General features: G+C 34.7%; 3 protein-coding genes across 3 annotated transcripts; 1 reads left to right on the forward strand and 2 right to left on the reverse strand.

The window, feature by feature from the left end:
• Window positions 1,436-2,522, reverse strand: LOC105157187. The gene has a single exon (XM_011073520.2). The coding sequence runs from the start codon at window positions 2,248-2,250 to the stop codon at window positions 1,759-1,761; it is 492 nt and encodes a 163-aa protein (XP_011071822.1). The 5' UTR covers window positions 2,251-2,522; the 3' UTR covers window positions 1,436-1,758.
• LOC105157188 (protein NUCLEAR FUSION DEFECTIVE 2) lies at window positions 6,087-7,455 on the reverse strand. The gene is made up of 3 exons (XM_020692364.1): window positions 7,246-7,455; window positions 6,986-7,080; window positions 6,087-6,706 (listed from the first exon to the last, which is right to left on the reverse strand). Exons 1-3 carry the CDS (start codon window positions 7,312-7,314, stop codon window positions 6,304-6,306), a joined length of 567 nt encoding a protein of 188 aa, XP_020548023.1. The 5' UTR covers window positions 7,315-7,455; the 3' UTR covers window positions 6,087-6,303.
• On the forward strand, window positions 10,040-13,027 carry LOC105157189 (pyruvate decarboxylase 1). The gene is made up of 6 exons (XM_011073523.2): window positions 10,040-10,706; window positions 11,081-11,244; window positions 11,338-11,988; window positions 12,082-12,199; window positions 12,286-12,474; window positions 12,562-13,027. Exons 1-6 carry the CDS (start codon window positions 10,182-10,184, stop codon window positions 12,730-12,732), a joined length of 1,818 nt encoding a protein of 605 aa, XP_011071825.1. The 5' UTR covers window positions 10,040-10,181; the 3' UTR covers window positions 12,733-13,027.

Raw genomic sequence — 16,531 nt, forward strand, 5'->3', positions numbered from 1 at the left:
GATTGGTACCATTGGATTCGTCTCCTCACTGCGGTTCTAATGGGACCAGTCTCATCCATTTTCATCAACTAGGTGCAAAGATCCATCGTTTTGAAGATCTCAGTCGTCGTCCGCCGCGACTGCACCTTCCGCCGGCGTTTTCTCCTTCGTCTGAACGAACCACCGGCTCGAAAGACCATCGTTGAACGCCTCTCATTCTGGCGAATCTTTTGAGACCAGTCCTATCAATTTTGATCACCTCTGTGCAAAGATCCGACAAAAGCCGTCCTCCGTCTTTGCCATTCTTTTGAGATGAGTCAATTTTTTTTTTTTAATTTCCACGTATGCGCCACATATGTGCCACATCAACTTCTCCAGCCAATCAGGATCGAATCCCCAATTTTAAAAGTCACATGCATCGCATGTGACTTTTTCCGGCGACCCACAAATTTTTCCGGCCAAATTTGGACTGAAATTGCGAATTTTTCAGTTTTACGGGACCAAATTGAAACTCTAGAAACTTACGGGACTAAAACGAAAATGGCCTATAGTTGTGGGACGAAAATTACCTTTTGCCCAGTTAAAAATAAAATAAAATAAAAATGTAAACAGGTCCGATTCAATTTTCGTCCAAAATTAAGCGGAGGAACAAGTTTCATGAAATTAAGAAATCCTTATTATGCTTTCTATTTATGGTATTATAGAAAAAGAAAATTTTATAATTTTAGTTACTCGTATTATTGTCAATTTTATCTTGTAATTCGAAAATTTAGGACATTGCTGATAAAAATGACCAAAATTTGCTAAAATGGTTGGAAAAGTGCCGTGATCAAACTTAATTTGCCGCACTTTTTTGGCTATTTTAGCAAAAAATACTAATGAGTTTTATCCTAAAACACGCAGAATCTTCAAAATTACAGGATAAAATTAATAAAATAATTTGTACGAATTGACTAAAATTGTCAATGACTGAAATTCCAACTTATAACTCTATTTCATTTTATTTATCTATTTTTTAAGTGAAAGCTATATAATATTATTTTTTAAATAAATCTATTAAAATCGTGAATATCTAGATTCTATATAATATTATTTTTTAAATAAATCTATTAAAATCGTGAATATCTAGATTTATATCTAATAACTAGACAACTATTCACACAACTATATTTAATCAAACTAATATTAAAGAATCGATGCGATGATTGGGTTCCAACCCATAACCTTAATAATTTTGTTTATGTTAGTAAGTGGAGAAAAGAATAAAAATAATTTATGATTTTGCTTAGTATTGTTGAAACTTTCAAGTTAAATAATTTAAGGTTTCTTTATGGAAAGAAAAGGTTAGATTTTTTGGATGTGAATAAAGGGAAAAAGATACAGAATATACCTTACCCAAAGAGATAATGCAAGAAAATAATTATTTTTTTTAAAAAGAAAAGGGAAGAGCAAATTGTGATTTCAACTCACATTTGACTGATCAAACAAAAACTCTCACATCAAAACTTTGTTCATCCAACAACACATCCACTAATAATAATAATAAACAAAAACCCACTCAAAATCCTCAAATAATTACACGCATACTCTTAATTTAATTATTATTATTTTTTCTATATATATATATACAATAAAAGAAAAAGAAAAAGAAAAAATGAGACTTACAACTATGAGCTGTGGATTAGCAATAATTGAGTTGAGTGCGTAGCCCAGCAAGCAAGCATCCATCAAATTCCAAATACAATGCGCTCCGGCGCAAGATAGCGGGGAGGGCGCAGGTTAAACGAAAGTGGGACCGTCCTTGCCGAGGTCCATGGATCCCTTGGCGTACCTGGAGGAGAAGTTGCGTGAGTAGTACCCGTCCTCCTCCTCTTCGTCGAAATGACTGTTTTGCCCCGGCCCCTCGTCGAAGTTCATGGCGTAACTCAGGGGGTCGTACTGGAAATTCACGTGCCTGCTCCCGCTCCTGTTCCGATTGAACCGCCGGATGAACGTCTTCCACCTCGGCCCCGCCACGATCTCCGACCACTCACGGATCTTCTTCAGCGCGCCCACGCCACGGGCCCACAGTGAGTTGCTGCTCCCGCTCTCGGAAACCGCCCGTATCTTCTGCCACCACGTCAATCCGACGACGGCCGGAGAGGGGGAGGAGTTCCCGGGCCTTTCGAAACACGGGAAGAACCAGCAGCACCGGCGGCTACGGCTCTGGAAGAGCTCCTCGTCAACGACTATGGGTTCCGAGCTTTGGCGCGAAAACTCACGGCTTTCCATGTATTTGATGAGCACACATATATCTACACACTTGAATCTATAGAAAAACAAAGATTTGACTGTGAAGGGCTTCTAGTAGAATTCTATCTCTCTCTTCCTACCTCTCTCTCTCTCTCTATATATATATATATATGTTTTTCAGTGTTCTTGGGGTTTGTGAGACGGAAGGGTGGTGGTTTCGCAGGAAATAACGGCTGCAGGGTTGAGAAAATCAATTCTTTTTCCTGTGAATTGTCGAAAGTGGGCTTCAAAGTGTGGCGGTGTCGGGGGGACAGAGAAAGGGTAAAATAGTAATACAAAAAGAAATGGGAGACGAAGAGAGCGGGCCAGAATCAAGTGGCATCCGGTGCAGTGTGACCTGGAACGGGTGATGACGAGGCAGGCGATAAGCTCCAGCTGTTCACCTCCTCTGTATTTCTCTATAAATTTTATTTAATATATATATAAAAACAGAAATGATAAGACTTTGGAAAAGTGAATTATTAGAGGAGTAATTAAATCCTTAATACACCTTTTAAGATATAATTAAAAAAAAAGTCAAATAGTTAGGAGAAGGGGTTATCGTCAGAGAAATAAAGATGAGTTTTATTCCATTATCTTCTCACCCCTCCACTCCCACCTACCACAAAATGACAAATCACATAATTACATTTATATCCTTAATTTATGATTTATTTATATAAATTATTTTTTAAAAAAATTATACATAAACTCGTAAAATTTTTTAACACCATTACTTTTCTAAATGCTTTATAGATGTATACGTTGATAATACCCATTTAGATATAAGGGTAAAAAAGTAATTTTAATGTATATAAATCATACAATAAATAGGTACACCACACAACATAACTTCCAACACCATTATAAATACTCAATATATTATTTTTTTATGCCAACCTACTATTTATTGATTTGAACATATATAACTCATTCTTTTTAGAGTTAATGACAGCTGATGTGTTGTTGTATCGAGAGTAAAATTCTCGTTTCATCTATTTCACTACCACATTATTTGTGTAAATGGATTATAAATCATGGGCATAAATGTAACTTTCTCATAGCAAATTCCATTCTCAAAATTAAAGAGTATTGAGGTTGTTGTTCAAAGTTTAACAACATATTAAACTGAATTTATTACATCATTCAAATTATGTAAAAAGGTCACCTGCTTTTGCAAATACCTATTCCTCCAATGTCTGCAGAATATTTCAGGTAGTTAGATGATGGATTTTATTTTAAAAATAAAATTGATAATTAACTTTAAAAAAATTGTTAAAATCTTATGAATAAATTAGCAACTCTTTATTTTCATTTAAATAATTTATAACCTCTTAACATTCTATTTTTAGAGCTTATAAATATTTTTTCTAAAAAAATACGCAACGGTTTATAACATTTTTATAAACTTTTAAAAATATTATAAGATATTTAAAAAAATTTATAAACTCACGCAAATAACGTCTTGAATAGTTAAATATTACAGTTTTGCTTATGATAGGTAAGATTAGATATACATAAATGATATTAAAGATTCTATCGATAATAATGTCCCATCAATTTCACATGAATAATGAGGGAAATCTGTCTAGAGTCAAAAGGTGGTCCAACTCCCACCTATAACCAGAGTGGCTCTGTCATTATTATTTTGGACAACTACTGCCAAGGGCATTCTCGGAAGCTACATAATTTTTTTTTTTTTACTTATAAATTAATATTTCTATCTTGTATTATGCTTTATACATCTATCTTATGCGTATAAATTTTTTTCTTAAATATATAAATAATTTGACAGCGGATCAGATATTCTGTTGCAAATCATATTCTATTTCTTACTTCATTTATAAATATACACCCTATATGTATAAAATCTTTTCTTAAATAAATTACATGATGTCATCTTCGTATATATGTATACTAAATGAAATAAAAAATGAAATAAGGTTTCCAATAAAATATCCATTGTGTACAAGACACTGATCATATGACCATCAAAGAGAGAGAGAGAGAGAGAGAGAGAGAGAGAGAGAGAGAGAGATGGTGAGAGTCTAGAAAAATGCCAGAAATCATAATCACAGAAGAAAGTCCTGCTTGAGGAAAACAAACTATGCAATCTAATGGGAGTATGGGACAGAGTACATTAACAGAACTACATATATAACCAGAAGAAATAGCAACAGAGCGCACAAAATTTGACATGTAACATCATGGTAATAGCTCCAATGCCAGAAACTGGCAACATCAATTTCTAATTAAAGGGCAACATATTTGCAATAATATGATAAGGATGTGAATCTAAATTATCATCAACATCAGAGTAACACTTGTTAAGACATTGTTGTATTTTCAGAAGGTTTCACTTCCACCATGTCCACAAGGAATTTCTAGTATCAGAATAATGCCCGCATCAAGATCGATTATCCTAAATAACAATCTATTTGTTTGGTAGTTCGATTCGCTTTTAACCGTATAACTTAACATATATGGTACATATTGAAGTGTTGACAAGAATAAACACCAATACAAAATCGGGATATGGGTGCATACAGCTTTAAATAAAGAATCAATTCCAACCAAACGGAAAAAGATTGGTCATAAACATATAATGCAATTATCTGGCCTACAACATTAATAATCAAGTAGAATGGACGGGACGAATGAATTTAACTGTATGCGGTAGCCTAAAATCAATCATGACTTCAGAGTTGTTACACATTGTGTCGCAACTGATCAAGCAACCCAACACCAAGAATTTTCACGAGGCAAATACTGAGAACATCAGACTTATGATTTGAAGTAGTCCAAGAAAAGAAGAAAGCATAATTCAAGTAACATTACATAAGTCTCTTGAATTCATATCATATAATCAGATTTTGTTTGTTGATACCCATTATTCACTCATGGAGAGAAAATGATTAACATAAAATGTCTATGATTTCTGGTGAAGCAATCATGATGGCTTCTATGTGACACATATCATTCCTTTTTAGACAAATACTAGAAACAGACCTTGTCCATGAATGCTTCGAAACTTTTTCACCACCATGGTATTGTGACAAAATCTTCTCTATACTTCTCTCATTGTTAAGTGCAGTTCTCTCTAGGCAGAAGCAAAAGAAGAAGAAAACAGGAGACGCCTTAATAGGTAGCATCTAGCTACTGTTTCACGAACAGATATCTTATTAAATAGATGCCGCACAAGTTCTATTCTGTCCTGTCAGCAGGATTAGCCTACTGTTTACTTCCATATCTACCCAAACGGGGACATACATCAAATTTGTAAGATAAATCAAATCCTCCACACCCAGTTCCAATCATATATTTCAATTTTGCATCTCATTTTCATTAAAACTCATGCATGCCAAATGTATAGAAACTCCCCTTCAATATGTATGGTGTGGATCACATACAAAAGACATGAATCTATAAATTGGAATATAAGATGAAATCGCAAATTTCAGGATACAAAGCCCCATACCTGGGGCCTAGGAAAGAAGTGAGAGTGCGAGGGTTGACAACAAAAAGGGGATAGCATTGGAAGAGGCTTCAGAATTTTACCAATATATACTACTAGTGGGCTACTCTTATAAGGAGAATTCCCGTCAAATTTTTATCAGATTGTTTCTAGTAATTTTAAACAACTGGATTCCTTCTCCTACTCAATGTCGAAAGGTTGATCTAGGAATCCAATCTAGAGGCATTTATTCACGTGATCATGTAAATCAGGAAAAACATCTGCGAATCATATTATAAATATGTCAAAGAATTTAGCCCATCAAAATAAGGTCCACACATCAATTCCACCATGAAATACTTGTATCTCGTAATAATAGGACTCACTGAAAAATGCTCACACCAAATTAATGAACTACAAATTCAAATATCATTCCAGCGGTAAACACAGCACAACTTACAGATAGTACCGTCCTTAAGATCAAACTCAAAAACCATAAATTCCCAGCCCAACTTTAGCAAGCAAATATACATACATGCAACAAATGTCAACCAAGTTCCAAGCATACTAATAACATATACAATATTCACAATCTTTACCTACATAGTCGCAGCTCTCCCGATGCCACTATGAACTTTCCCGTAGATCCGCCCAGCCTCATCAGAACTCACAGCATCAATCGCAATTGCCCCGAAAATTGCACGGAATGCACCACAAACCACAGCTGGAGACGTGACATTTGTCTTATGTGAGACCCTCACTATCTTTTGCAGCCCCAGACGGGTTCCGTCTGAATTACAGGAACTCTCCACTTTAGATACATCGGCAATCTTTACGTTCAAGTCCTTTGCTGAAATATCCACATCTTTGATTAGTGATTGAAGCGAGACGGAGGTCTCAATTATGCTTGCACCCAATATGCTCAATGCCTTGTTGTTCTCCTCCGAAAAGGAGGCATGTGTCATTGGGCGTCGCAACAATCCAACACTCCTAAACGTATAACTAATAGAAAACAACAAAAACTCACTATCAGCATTTCCTAATTACAGTAACCAGAGAAAGACGCACACACACATGTGCTTATATATGGCAACATAATCAAAAGCAAGCAAATATTAACACTCAAGCACAATAGAGCAGAATTTTAACATGTATAGTTGCATTTACACATAAAGATAGATATCATAAAAACTACATAGAAATAAACAAAAAACACATAAACATCTGCTAACTGCATTACATCCAGATAGAAGAACGTAAAGAAATGAAGTGGGCAGTTACTTGATCTGCTTCTGGAGAGTATCCAGTTCAGTGGAAAACGGAGTCGATACTTTAAGCGATGCCTCGACCATTGATGATACATCTTCTGCTAAAACCTGATAATACATGTATGCGTGTGTGTATAAACACAAAAACAAAGTTTACATGATTTGGGTTCTCAAAAATTACGATTAAAAGTAAGGGTTCTGAGTGATCGTCCCTCTGCGAATTCACGCACTACACTTTTTGCATTTTTTTCCTCCTTAAATTTACTTCTTTACCTGAGGAGAGGAAGAGAGCAGCAGAGCGGACAAGAAGATGGCAAGGGAAACAAAACTCCGGAAATCCATTTTCTGCTCTGTAATTTTTCTACGACAAAACCAAAACAGTGAAACTGAAGAGGTGAAGAATGAAGAATGAGAGTGACGATGATTCAGTTTCACACTTTCACTTTACCTTCGTCAAATTTCAAAGTCACGCGAGTAAAAGATCCCTTTTCTTCAGTAATTTGAAGACTGTTGTAGTGTTGTGTTTTCCCGAGCAGTTTTTAGAATGGGCTCTAATGCCTCACAACTTGCAAGCCCGGAGCCCGGCCCAAGATGCACAGCGGCCTAGCCCGGCCAGCCCAAGAGACGATTGACCCATAAAATTTCACGACGGTGCCTGGTCCCAAGTGTCAATACTTAGAATCAAACTATCTTGCCAACCTCAAGTATCAATACCTAAGACCAGCCTAACCTAATGGTCTAGGATCGGATCCTAGCCTAGGTGTATTAGTTCGGACACTGGGTTGTCTTAATTCAGCTTTTTTTAATTTTATTTTATTTTTTTAAATTGACTGTACTAATAGGTTTCTTAAACTTTTGCAATTTCTAACCTTTTTTGTTGTACTATTTACAATTTTTTAGTATATTAATTTATTCATACTTTTGTTAATTTTTCTCGAAATCAGTTTGAAGTTTTTTTTGAGTTTATTATCATCAATTTATTATTGTAAACTTGTTAGTCAAATTATTACTTAAGTTATTGCGTAGGTTTAACTGATATTTTTTTTCTAATCATAATTCTTTATTTGATTTAATTTATTATTTATTTATTTTGTAAGACAATCATAAAATTAAATAATTATTCAAAAAAATATTCCAATTTATAAATAAAATAAAATAAAATAGGCAACCAACTTTGGTTAGCGATTGGTCCACGCCCAAAATAGGATCATTTAAAGGCTTACGATCACAGACAAAAAATCATTATAATGTTTGGTTTTGTTTTTAACTTATTTTTGTGGTGTTTTGTGGAGATAGAGAGAGAAAAACAAAGATAAATAAAAATAAGTTAGAGATAGTGTGTATATTTGGATTTATTTTTGGAGATAATATAAAATAAATATGGTATGTTTGATGTTGGGTAGTGGGGAGATAAAAAGTACTGTTCATTGTCAAATCATGTCTCTTTTTTTATATATATTTATATATATGTATAAAAATATATATAATTTATTTAGTTGTGAGTGGATTAAAATAAATATTATTTTTTACTTAATTGTATTTTTTGGACAAAAAGTAACTAAAATTGTTTCAAAATAATAAAAAGTATATCTAAAATTTACAAAACCAAACAAGCCAAACATACTCTATATTTTGAGATGGGCCAAAATCAAAACCAAACATACTGCATATGTATTTTTAAACCTCTTTCTATTCAGTAGTATTAAATTTCGGATTAAATGCAATTTACCCCTTATAATATGTAAAATGAGCAAATACCTCTTTGTGAAAAAAGAATTAGCAAATTGACCCTCTATAGTTAAAAAAATGAAGCAAATTACCCCATATCAATGGTTTTATAAAGGGTAATTTACTTTATTTTCTAAAATATAGGAAATAATTTATTATTTTAATTTTTATAGCAGAGAGTTTTTTTTTTATATCAGATACGATAAATTACATTTTTTTTCCCTATTGAATTCTGCATTAAAACTTACATAATAAATACTTTTCAAGCACAACTACACTTAAAACATGTCAAATTAATACTTATTAAATGATTCACACTAAATGGAACGACGTTACTTATCATCGATCACTAACCAAACATGTCAAATTAATTGTATATTTTAAATTAATTATGTATAGTTTTAAGCCATATCTGGCTAAGAAAATGTAATACATACTTATTTTAAATTTTATTTAATATTTTTAATATTGTAGATTTTAATTTATGAGAAATTAAAAATACATTATATTATATATAGCCGTGACAGTATCGTGTCGTGTCCTATTATTTTTTTAAATTTTTTATGTCACCGTCTCCACATCCATGCATCATAGCTCACTTAGTACATTTGAAGACTCGTCAAACAAGAATATTCAATTGATGCACTTAAATTTTTTTATCAAAACATATGATATTTATCTTATCAGGTTTTGATTAATCGATGAGGAGATGTAGTAGCAAATAGGTTCTATAATTTTTTTTTATTTTTTACAATTTTGGTCATTTAGCCATCCGTGTTTGCAAATGCCGCCAAAAAAAAAAAAATGTTTTCTAAGCGTGTCTTCTTTAATTTGGTGTTTTATTACAGTTGGTCAACTTAACGAACCAAAATTGCAAAAAGTGTAAAGTTACAAAACCTATTTGCTACGAACTCTATAAAGATAAAAGACTAAAACACTAAAATATAAAAAATTCAGGACCAAAATTTTGCTTTAATGCTAGCAGAAATTGACAAATGAAAAGAAAAACTCCAAACAAAAAAAAGCACGTAAAGGACACATACTTTTTTCCGACAATATTTATAAACTCATACGACTGAAGGATCAAAATTATAAAATATTAAAGAGTTACAAAATTTATTTGCTATTTTAGAAAAATAAAAGATTAAAATGATCACAATGCAAAAAGAGTACACAACGAAAATTGCATTTAAGCCTCTCTAAATTCAACCTTTTTTTTTCAAAAAAAAAAAAAAGGTTGTTATAAGATGTAATAATTACATTTACAAAATATAGGAAAACTGTCCTCCTTCCTCTCCAAGAAAATTAATAGACAACCACAAAGGAAAGACCTTCTTCCCAAGCAAAAAACCAGCACTCAACACCATTTTCCTACTTTCACGAATCCAAACCCCTATATATCTACCCATTCTCCCGTGCTACTTCTTCACTCCCTCCATCCGTCTTGTTCTCTTCCACCGCCACCACTTTTCACTGTCATCATGGACACTTCTTTGAGCAACCCGGAGAAGATCAACCCCACCAACACCAATGTCGCATGCCCCGCCGGAAACGGCTCCGTCTCCACCGTCCAAGGCTCCCATCAGAGCCCTGCCGCCAACCCCGACGCCACCCTCGGCCGCCATGTAGCCCGCAGGTTGGTGCAGATCGGGGTGGAGGACGTTTTCTCCGTGCCTGGAGACTTTAACCTTACGCTTCTCGACCACCTGATTGCCGAGCCGGGGCTGAACAATATTGGCTGCTGCAACGAGCTTAATGCCGGGTACGCCGCGGACGGGTATGCCAGGGCGCGGGGTGTTGGGGCCTGCGTGGTGACGTTCACCGTCGGTGGACTGAGCGTGCTCAATGCCATCGCCGGGGCGTACAGTGAGAACCTGCCGCTGATCTGTATCGTTGGAGGGCCGAACACAAACGATTACGGGACGAACAGGATTTTGCATCATACCATTGGGTTGCCGGATTTCAGCCAGGAGTTTCGCTGTTTCCAGACCGTAACTTGTTATCAGGTAAAATTATTGCATGGGAATCTAACGTCGTTTTCGTATATATATATATTTGTTGTTTCTTGATTTATAATGGTAAAATTTCACTACTTGTTTCTTAATTGGAGGACGATTTTGATGATTGAATATGACTCCTTCATTTTATGTTGTGTTTCATTTTACCTTCTATATTGAAGATAGATTTCAAGTGTGTGTTAGCAAGCAAGATCTGAACTCATTTTGTTTATTTATCTGAAATTCTTTATCATGTTCTTCTTAAATTCTCGTAGGTTTCTGGGGTTTGATCTCCAGTTCAAAATTTTCTGTTTGTGATTTTCATTTCAGTGAAATAATTGATCTGCATTTGATCTTGATTTGAATACATTTTACGTTTCCAGGCTCTTGTAAATAACTTGGATGATGCACATGAACAAATTGATACAGCCATCGCCACAGCTCTAAAGGAGAGCAAGCCAGTCTACATTAGCATCAGCTGTAATTTGGCCGGAATCCCTCATCCAACTTTTGCCAGAGAACCTATCCCTTTTTCCATCTCACCAAGGTAGGTATATATACACTAACCGCAACGAATTCCCTTTCTGATCTTTGTGTCGAAGAGTTTTGATCGAAATGACTGCAAAAAAATGTGACTTAGATTGAGCAACAAACAAGGGCTAGAGGCAGCAGTCGATGCAGCGGCCGCCTTCCTGAACAAATCAGTGAAGCCAGTCATGATAGGAGGGCCAAAACTCCGAGTGGCAAAGGCTTGTGCTGCTTTTGTGGAACTGGCAGACGCCTGTGGCTACGCCCTGGGCGTGATGCCCTCGGCAAAAGGGCTCGTCCCGGAGTGTCATCCCCATTTCATGGGCACGTATTGGGGGGCAGTTGGCACTCCCTTCTGCGGTGAGATTGTGGAATCAGCCGATGCCTACATCTTTGTAGGCCCGATCTTCAATGATTACAGCTCCGTTGGATACTCACTCCTCCTCAAGAAGGAGAAAGCAGTCATTGTGCAGCCCGACCGTGTTGTCATAGGCCACGGCCCTACATTCGGGTGCGTGCTGATGAAGGACTTCCTACAAGAGCTCGCCAAGAAAATCAACAAGAACACAGCTGCTTTCGAGAATTACAGGCGTATTTACGTCCCTGAAGGCCAGCCTCGCAAGAGTGAGCCTAAAGAGCCATTGAGGGTCAATGTGCTTTTCCAGCACATACAGAAGATGCTGTCATCGGACACTGCAGTGATCGCTGAGACGGGGGACTCGTGGTTCAATTGCCAGAAGCTGAAACTGCCTGAGGGATGCGGGTATGTCGTTGATTAGTCTGGTTTTGATGCAAATCTTGCGCCTGTTTTCTTTTTGTTCTACGAAAATTAGAGGGACAAAAGTTGGTGTTGCAGATACGAGTTCCAGATGCAGTACGGCTCCATTGGATGGTCCGTCGGTGCTACACTCGGCTACGCACAGTCCGTGCCCAAGAAACGTGTCATTGCTTGCATCGGTGATGGGAGTTTTCAGGTTTGTACGTCAAAATTGATTATACCTTACATTATACTGACATGACGTATTAACTATACTGATGTGACTAATGATTTCATATGCAGGTGACTGCACAAGACGTATCGACAATGATTCGTTGCGGGCAACGTACCATAATTTTCTTGATAAACAACGGCGGATACACCATTGAAGTCGAAATCCATGACGGGCCATACAATGTGATCAAGAACTGGAATTACACCGGACTGGTGGACGCCATCCACAACGGCGAGGGAAAATGCTGGACGACAAAGGTATATATACAACGTCGTCATAGTTTTCCAGGCTGAAATCACACGACTTATTTAGTACCTAAACACCCTTTTCTTTCGGCTTTGTAGGTGTACTGCGAGGAGGAGCTTATTGCAGCGATTGAAACAGCTACGGGGGAGAAGCAGGACTGCCTGTGCTTTATAGAATTGATAGTTCACAAGGACGATACTAGCAGAGAGCTTCTTGAGTGGGGATCCAGGGTGTGTTCTGCCAACAGTCGCCCCCCCAACCCGCAGTAAATTACGTTAGTCTTTTGGGAAAATCATCGATTAAATTAGATTTAGTTGAATCAAATCAATCCTACATTTACTGTATAATTAATTTGATTCAGATTGGAATTTCCCTAGAGCTTTGATACATGAGCAGTAGTTCATGAACAGCTAGCTACCTGTGTAGATGAGGAGTTTTATGATGAAGTGAGAGGACATTCTTGAATTTCTCGAGGTTTTCGATGAAGGCAATAAGCAAACTGTTCTTCCATTATTGTCGTGATCCAAATGATTGATATCGAAAAATTGATTCGATCAAATTTAATTTTGTTCAGAATTTTTTTATTTATATATTTATTTTTTATTAATTGTTTTATACATTTTTTTCATATCACTCTATTTTACTTTTATTTTAATGTGTGGGCTCGTAAATAATGAATAATGATTTTTTATCATATTATAAAAGTAAGGAAAATTTACCATTATTTTTTATGAGATTTGATATAATTATAAATAATTTTTTGTTGTTTGGTTTTATGGTCCGTATAATGATGAATCCATTCTGTTAGTCTCTGATGGGTTTCATCTGATTTTTATGGTAAACAAATCAAAAGTCATTATATATTGTGAATTATAATTTTATATACTTCAAAATCTTCTAAAATATTCTTGTGGGCTAATATGCATTGTGAATTATTTATTTTACCCACTCTTATTATTTAAAAAAAGTAAAAAAATCAGCAATGGGTAAAGTGTAATTCATTTCTCATGGCCTAGAGGTTGCATAATTATTTTTCATTTAAGGAGAATGGGGTGTTTGTAACTTTTCGAACAACAAATAAATATTTATAATAATGTCAAATCTCATAGAAAATAGTTATAATCTACCATAAAGATAATTGATTATTATAGACATTGGATTATATACGGCTTAATTGTATTTTTAATCCGGTCGCTATAGCTATTTGACATTTAATTTTAAAATTTGTTAGGATTGTAAAATGGCTATTCGCCTTCTTTAATATTGAAATTTCAGGATATATTTGCCAAAATTTTCAAAGTTGATCAAGAAAGCAGCACGTGTCGTTTAAAAAAAAAAAAAACACATTTTATTGACTAAATTATTTCTTTAAATTTTTTCCTCAAATCCACACCATTTCATTAAGGATTGATTATTTTAATATTATTAAAAAATTATAAAAATATAATTTATATAAAATATATAATAAATTTATGATGAGTCGTGGATTACATTAAAAAATATTTTTTATAAGAAAAACCTGAATGCCGTGGATGTAATCCACGACGCCCCTTTTCTTTTATTATTATTTTTATTGTTTAGTTTACTTTTATAAATTAATTATATTTAATTAATTTTTAATTACATAATAAAATTGAAGAAATCATAATGTTAAAATTGTATTAATTTAAAAAATACAATGGATTATACAATTATCCTATAAAATGTTTAAATAATTTGGGCACTCTCAATAAATGGCGAGCCTGTGACAGTAATTGATTTCGATCGAACCACTGTTCAATGGTAGGACTACTGTTTGACTTATTTAGATTTTTGGTCGGATGCAAATGCGTTCAAGGGGTCACGATTGCCAACTAAGACAATTATATCCATTTAGCGGTGGTCAAAATTACACAGAATACACCCACGAAATTGTTGTCCAGTATGCTCGTGCAGTTGGTGTTGCTCCTATTGGGTGGGGTAATGTATCCGGATTCATTAGAAAACTTGGTATCATTAGTATATTTTTCAAAATTAGAGGATATAAAAACTGCCAGGAACTACAATTGGGGCAATGTTGTGCTTATATTTTTATATTATAAATTATGTAATGCCAGCACAAAAGGCAAAGTTGCAATTGGTGGCGCGATGCAATTGTTACAGGTAAAATTTAATTATTAACTTATAGACAATTTTTTTTTTGTTATAACTATTAATTAAGAACACATGCTTGTATTATTTATATAGATTTGAGTATGGTCATGGATCACACCACTTTGCCCCAGACTTGGAGTAGAACGATTATATATGGGTTAAGTCTAAACAGATAATAATCGCTTGCTCCCAACAGCACTGTATTGTGCCACATGGAATTGTGAGCACAAATTCACCCGAACAGTAGGAGCTACTGTCTGGGTCATAAGAGATATATTGGATGAGATGCAGGCGGATCAAATACTTATATTTAATACAATATGTACATTTATACCGTGAATTAAATGCACATTAATTTACATCGTTTCATTCATTAGAATTCATCTAGCCACCATATGACATGGACTCAAATGCCATTATGACTTACACTACAGATTGGAACCCCCAGCTATGGAGTCATCATGTCCCTTAATATTCTAGCAATAGCAGAAATACATCGTCCCGAACGGGTCCTCCGTCAATTTAGGATGAGACAAGCAACGGATACTAGACATGAGCCTACATCAGATCTCTAGTAAAAATAATATGGGCATAGCTTGGAACTGCAACACATACATACATCATTAGATGACAAAAACGATATGCCACGATTGTACAAAGGCCACCTCTCCAATAGAAGAGATACAGAACGAGGGTATCAGGAATGGTACTATAACATAACACAAAATTTCATGTAGTCATCTACTGATAGACGTGTAGAAAGTGGGTACCAACTTGGAGATGCATCTATGTTGCAAATTATGGTATGTTATATTGTATCGCATATTTTATTCTAAATATTTTTTTTTTACAACAGAACATTCATTATTTTTCTATATTCTTAAGGCAGAAGAGGTTAATACTCTTGAAGTTTTGTGACAATCTAGACCACTAAATATTGAAGGGTACATTCAATTGATGGAAATATTCGAAAATGGATTACAAATTATCAAAAAAGCCATAACCCATCAGCCACAACAAATTCCTATGTTATCCAATGATGCTCCCACCACATCCCACAGGCAAATAAAAAGTTCTAGCTGAATGTTTACTAGTTCAGTTTAACGTCATGGTATTGGGGTGGAAATAGTTGGTCTTTCTACAGTGTATACATCTCAAGATTACTACGTGTCAACCGCCTCAAGAGTACTACATGCCTCAACCGCCACAAGATGATTGGTTTCAATCGGCTCCATATATGCCAACCCATACAGAAGATTATTCTTCACACTTCTATCTTGACCTTGGCTTTGACATTAATCAACTATATGCACCAGGATACAACATTTCACTAATTTCATTTCCAGCATTTAGTGTATATCGTGATAATATGGAGTCTAGTTCTGCAACAACATCAAGTCGATTGGACATTAATCCCGATGGTGATGATAATGAAGCACAAAATGAGCCAATGCAAAATGTGGGCAAGGAAATAAGAAGACCTCGGCGTCAATGCCACATACGCAATAGTGGAACGGGTGGACATTTTTTATATTTACATTTTACATTGTATGTTTTTTAGAATTGTATAAAAAAAAATATACTCTATTACATTTGTGTAGTTCATTGTATTTTTTAAATTAATACAATTTTAATATTATATTTTTTTAACTTTATTATGTTGTTAAAAATTAATTAAATATAATTAATTTATAAAAAATAAACTAAACGAAAAAAAATAAAAAATAAAAAAGGGGTTTCGTGGATGCTGTCCACGACATGCAGATTTTTTTTTAATAAAAAAATATTTTTTAATTCGAATCACGGACGACTTGTTATAAATCTATTATAATTTTTATATAAATTATATTTTTATATTTTTTTTAATAATATTAAAATAATTATCCCATTTCATTCAGATGCAACATCAAACTATATAGCAAGTCTAGACAATTT

The sequence above is a fragment of the Sesamum indicum genome, linkage group LG3 (genome assembly GCF_000512975.1).
Source record: "Sesamum indicum cultivar Zhongzhi No. 13 linkage group LG3, S_indicum_v1.0, whole genome shotgun sequence".
Classification (NCBI taxonomy): domain Eukaryota; kingdom Viridiplantae; phylum Streptophyta; class Magnoliopsida; order Lamiales; family Pedaliaceae; genus Sesamum; species Sesamum indicum.

Coding starts and splice junctions, on each gene's coding strand:
- LOC105157187 (XM_011073520.2), bottom strand. CDS start 2,250: ATGGAAAGCCGTGAGTTTTCGCGCCAAAGCTCGGAACCCATAGTCGTT.
- LOC105157188 (XM_020692364.1), bottom strand. CDS start 7,314: ATGGATTTCCGGAGTTTTGTTTCCCTTGCCATCTTCTTGTCCGCTCTG. Junction 7,081..7,245: donor TGCTCTCTTCCTCTCCTCAG/GTAAAGAAGTAA, acceptor ATGTATTATCAG/GTTTTAGCAGAAGATGTATC. Junction 6,707..6,985: donor ACTCTCCAGAAGCAGATCAA/GTAACTGCCCAC, acceptor GTTTTCTATTAG/TTATACGTTTAGGAGTGTTG.
- LOC105157189 (XM_011073523.2), top strand. CDS start 10,182: ATGGACACTTCTTTGAGCAACCCGGAGAAGATCAACCCCACCAACACC. Junction 10,707..11,080: donor AGACCGTAACTTGTTATCAG/GTAAAATTATTG, acceptor TTACGTTTCCAG/GCTCTTGTAAATAACTTGGA. Junction 12,475..12,561: donor GAAAATGCTGGACGACAAAG/GTATATATACAA, acceptor TCGGCTTTGTAG/GTGTACTGCGAGGAGGAGCT.